This window comes from Cebus imitator, unplaced genomic scaffold (assembly GCF_001604975.1).
Source record: "Cebus imitator isolate Cc_AM_T3 unplaced genomic scaffold, Cebus_imitator-1.0 Scaffold311, whole genome shotgun sequence".
Lineage (NCBI taxonomy): Eukaryota > Metazoa > Chordata > Mammalia > Primates > Cebidae > Cebus > Cebus imitator.
Genome location: NW_016107626.1, coordinates 3,370,032 through 3,375,603, shown reverse-complemented (window position 1 = coordinate 3,375,603; position 5,572 = coordinate 3,370,032). Strand labels below are relative to the sequence as shown.

The window sequence follows — 5,572 nt, the reverse complement described above, 5'->3', positions numbered from 1 at the left end:
TCTTGACCTCGTGATCCACCCACCTCGGCCTCCCAAAGTGCTGGGATTACAGGCGTGAGCCACCGCGCCCGGCCCGATGGAATGGCTTATAATCCAAAATATTCCTGGCCAGGAAACAGAATTTTTAGTATACTGTTTTTCAATAAAAAATGTCAGTTTTTAATTGTTCCGGAACTGTGAATACACCTACAGGTGTAGTCATTAAAAATTATAAAAGCTGAACCACATAATTACTAACTTAACTGGAATCAGAATTTCCAATCATTACAGAGGAAGGAAAGTTGAAAAATTAGATTTTAAAAGGTTGCCTAACAAGGTATGTAATTTACAAAATGAATACTTGCCTAAGAAAAGAAAGTGTATTTTTAGCTATAACGCATCTGCAGGGATCCAGGGTAGGGAAAGGACTCGGTTCACGTTCATGGCCCCTAACATGACAGACTGCCAGGGTCTCACAGACACACAGCAGACACTGGCAGGGACGATCGGAAGTGAGTGCACGAAGACGGCGCGTGTCAGCGTTGGGAGGTGCGTGGCGTGCTTCCTGCCATGGAGCAGGAGCTCCGGTCCTGGGGGCAGCCGCGCTCTACCCAGCCCAGGCGGCTTGCATTCCTTTCACCCACAATGTTTCTTCTCCAGTATCTAGAACTTCTTTCCTATTCTGAGTTATCTTCTTCTTTTCTTTCTTTCTTTCTTTTTTTTTTTTTCTTAGATAAAATCTTGCTCTGTCTCCCAGGCTGGAGTACAGTGGCGTGATCTTGGCTCACTGCAAACTTCGCCTCCAGGTTCAAGCGATTCTTCTGCCTCAGCCTCCTGAATAGCTGGGATTACCGGTGCCCACCACCATGCCCAGCTGATTTTGTATTTTTAGTAGAGACCAGGTTTCACTATGTTGGCCAGGCTGGTCTTGAACTCCTGACCTAGTGATCTACCCACCTCACCCTCCCAAAGTGCTAGGATTACAGGCATGAGCCACCAAGTCCAGCCTGATTTATCTTTTTCAAGACATTTTAGTAATTTTCTAAGAGCCGGGTCCCGTCAGTGCCCTCTGACAGTGGCACAGCACGCTGACCAGAGGAAGGGAAGGCCGGCAGGCAGCAACGGGGATGCTGCTCCAGAGAAATATCTAGAAAAGGAAGCACACTCCACATGAATTCAGAACAGAAGACTCCCTCACAAGGGATTCTTGGGGCCAGTCGTTCCCCTGTCCAGGCCCTAGTCTCCCCATTTCCAGAAGCAGAAGCAGGGCTGCTCCCTGCAGCATGTGCCACGACCCAAAGCCGCCTGCTGGACCCTGCCATCCCCATGCCACGCTCTGCCCACGCTCTGCCCACGCTAGTCCTGCTTCCTCAAGGGCAATGAGAGCTCGAGAACAGGTGCTCGACTGCCCAGTGCCAGCCAACTTCTAAATCAAACAAAAAACATAAAGTTGGCATTCACACACCAGCAGCGTGTGGGTAAGAACCAGCAGCTGACCCACCCAGGATGAGCCAGGAACAGATTAGAATCTGAAGCTGTATCATTTACGTTGCTTCTCCAGACTGCACAGCGATGACACGCAGACGCGCAGGAGAGCCTGCGCTACTAAGAGCGGCTCCTCCCCAGATGGTCTGACAGCAGCGCGGACACTCACGCCCTCCAGGACAAATGCGGGCACACGCTTTTCAACTCTTCACGCCCCAGAAGAGAGCCCATTTGGAACAAACCAAATCCCGCAACTATCTGCTCACTATTGATAAAAATGTCAATCATGGCTGGACGCAGTGGCTCACACTGGTAATTCCAGCATTTTGGGAGGCTGAGGCGGGCAGATAACCTGAGGTTGGGAGTTCGACATCAGCCTGGCCAACATGGTGAAACCCCGTCTCTATTGAAAACACAAAAATTAGCCAGGTGTGGGGGTGTGCGCCTGTAATCCCAGCTCCTCGGGAAGCTGAGGCAGGAGAATCGCTTAAACCTAGGAGGTAGAGGTTGCAGTGAGCCAAGATCGTGCCACTGCACTCCAGCCTGAGCAACCAAGGGAGATTCTGTCTCAAAAAAAAAAAATTATGAGTCATTAATAACACATAAAATACAATAACAGGCCCCAAAACAGTGACCTGAAGTTTCAAAGAAACTACACTTCTTTGAATCCAAGATGCCATTAATTGTACTGCACACAATTATTTTATGAAAGAAAAAACTACTGCAAAATGGAACTATGACACGGGCCAGGTAAGCAGAGGCGCACACCTGTAACCCTAGCATTTGGGATGCTGAGGTGGGCAGATCACTTGAGCTCAGGAGTTCAAGACCAGCCTGGGCAACATAGCAAAACTCTGTCTCTACTGAAAATATAAAAATTGGCCGGGTGTGGTGGCTCACACCTGTAATCCAAGCACTTTGGAGGCCAAGGTGGGCAGATCACCTGAGGTTGGGAGTTCAAGACCAGCCTGACCAACATGGTGAAACCCTGTCTTTAAAATAAATAAATAAATAAAAATAAAAAATTAGCTGGGCGTGGTGGCGCACATCTATAGTTCCAGCTACTTGAGAGGCTGAGGTGAGAAGATCACTTGAAACCCAGAGGCTGAGGCTGCAGTGAGTTATGATCACGCCACTGCACTTCAGCCTGGGCAACAGAGTGAGACCCTGTCTCAAAAAAAAAAGGAAAAAGGAACTGACATGTAGAAATGCTGCAACATGAAAAATGTGTCTTAAAATCAATGAAACACTGTAATTTAGAAAATATCACAGGAAAATGATTATGACATGTTATGTTAAATAAAAACAGATACAAATTGACATTATCATATTCTGAAACACACACAAGGATCTCTAACAAAATGTTGACAGTTATCTTTTAGTTTGTATTTTTTTAAAGAGACACGGTCTGGCTCTGTGGTCCAGGCTGGAGTGCTGTGGCACGATGACTGTAACTTTGAATTCCTGGGCTCAAGTGATCCTCCTGCCTCGGCCTCCCGAGTTGCTGGGATTACAGGCATGAGCCCAGCCGGCTCTTGTCTTTTATGGGATTATGCCTGACTTATCTTTTGTACCTGTCTCAACATTAGATATTTTCTATAAAGAACACGCTCTTGTAATTAAAAAAACAAAGACTTCATAATAAAACAACCCAACAGAATCTCAACTAACCAGAATCCAAATAAGAGGCTAATTGTTTTGGCTCAACTCCCTTTTTCATAGAAAAATAATACAAGATAATAAAGGAGCCCACCTTCTCTCCCGTCTGCACTCGGCTCCTGGGCAGGGAGGCATGCAGCCCAGCAGCCTGAGGCAAACAGCTTGCATTCTGCACAGCAGACTCGTCTAGATAACCACCCACGTCCCTCCAGCAAGCTCCTTCTCTCCAGACGGAGCGAGCTCTGTGTCCTGGGCTACACCGACGGTGAAAGAGAGAAGGTGCAGCTGAGAGCACTCTGCCCCTTCCCCCTTCAGAACCACAGCCTAACCCTGTCGCGGAGATGGCGGTTCAGCTGGGCCCCGTGGACCCTCCCTACACATCTGCCTGCAGGCACCTGCACACATCTACAAGAGAATGACGGGGGCCATGGGCAGTGGAATAAAAATCATTTTAGACATAAGCCACACACCTCTACTCTCTCATCCACAGCTCCCAGAGCCCCAGCCAGGCTGATCAGTGGCTGAGGAACCAGCACGCTGCCACATACACGCCGTGGTCTGGTCTGCTTTTGACTTCATTTGTTGGTTTGGGTGGGCATTGTCACCTGGGCAGAATTTTCCAGGATGATTCTGTGAATAACCACAGCAGTCCCCAGGCCAACCACGTAGGTGAAGAGAATCCCAACGAGTCCTTCCAGAGGCCCAGCCACAAACAGCCTGATCTGGGGTCTGGCTGGACCTCTGGGGCCAGAGTCCTGGGACTTGGGGTCAGTCTCAGGTCTGTGAGCTGAGGGCCAGCAGGGGCAGGAGGGAAGCTGAGGGGACTCCAGGAAGGGATGGTGATGCTCCCTGGAGGGAAAGTTTCGTAGGAAGAAATTTCGGGATGTCTGGTAAACTCTCTCTTGGCCAGCGCCATCTGACCATTCCTGAAACTCCGGAGAGGCCGTGTGGTGGCAAACGTGGCCTCGGGAGTGAAACCCCTCTTTGGAATCATTTCTGCCTTTGGATTTACCTGCTCTTTCAATAGCAGTCTCGAAATACTTTGGCAAAACAGCCTAGTTTTGCTCATGAGTACCTGTTTCCATTCTGATGAAGCTCACAACCAACCTGCACGTTCCGCAGACGCTGCACCCATACACGTAGGCCTCCAGGCGCGCGCCGGCTCCAAACCTGAGTGGAGCACACTAAAGCATCCCATTGCCGATGCGTCACGCTCACTCAGGCCCGTGGTGTTCTGTGCACAACCCCCGGTGCAAAACACCTTGCCTACAGCAACCACACACTTTAGTGAGCTCTGAATTCTAAGTTTATTCTCAGACAGAGGAATCAACGCTGGTGAAAGAATCAAACTCATCTGTTATCCAAGGAATTCTATTCACAAGATATTTATGATGGGACCTTTTTCCCTTACCTGATTAATTCATACGTTTCTCCCAAGAGTGGATTAAATGGTTTGCCGGTCCTCTCCCACTGGGAAGCCACGGCCGAAACAGCAAAAGCAGCCACAGACTGTAAATAATCCACAGGGCAGACAGGAACAGCTTCAATTAGGAAAAGCGCTGGAGAAGATGGCCTCTCGCGGAGGGCAGTAGGCACCTGCTTTCTCTGTGTCACTATTTGCTCTGTGGTGATTTTTCAATTTTCCCCGAGCGGTATGTCTGAGATTATGACTTCCAGGGAACACCCTTCACCACCCATTACCTGCCCAACAGCACAAAAAGAAGGAACTGGGAGCTGCCTTCCAACTCCGGGCCCCTTCCTGGCAGAAGCTGCAGCAATGTCATTCTGTCCCACATGCACACAAAGCCACACACACCACACACACGCTGATGCACATGCACACACACTCCACACACACATCCATGCATATGTACACACACTCCACACCCATGCTGATGCACAAGCACACACACACACTCCACACCCATGCACATGCAGACACTCCCCACACGCCCATGCACACACACTCCACACACATGCCCATGCACACACACTCCACACATGGCCATGCACTCTCCACACTCCACACACACACCCATGCATACACACACTCCACAGACATGCCCATACACACTCCACACAGGAACATGCACACTCCCCACACGCCTGTGCACAGACACTCCCCACACACATCCACGCACACACACTCCACACACACCCATGCACACACTCCACACACACACCCATGCACACACACTCCACACACACACCCATGCACACACACTCCACACATGGCCATGCACTCTCCACACTCCACACATGCCCATGCACAGGCACACTCTCCACACACGCCCACTCCCCACACATGCCCATGCACGCACTCCCCACACACACCCACTCCCCACACGCCCATGCACACACTCCCCACACGCCCACTCCCCACACGCCCAGGTACACACTCCACATATGCCCATGCACACGCACTCCCCCCACAAACCCATGCACACAC

At 50.1% G+C, this 5,572-nt stretch overlaps 1 protein-coding gene across 3 annotated transcripts in view; it reads right to left on the bottom strand.

The window, feature by feature from the left end:
* Positions 1–5,572, bottom strand: part of OSBPL2 (oxysterol binding protein like 2) — a 60,888-nt gene that overhangs the window by 18,893 nt on the left and 36,423 nt on the right. For all 3 annotated transcript variants that reach the window (XM_037729573.1, XM_017503475.2, XM_017503476.2), the window contains one exon: positions 4,535–4,632. In XM_037729573.1, the coding sequence (XP_037585501.1) occupies positions 4,535–4,632 (98 nt within the window). The remainder of the gene's footprint in view (positions 1–4,534; positions 4,633–5,572) is intronic.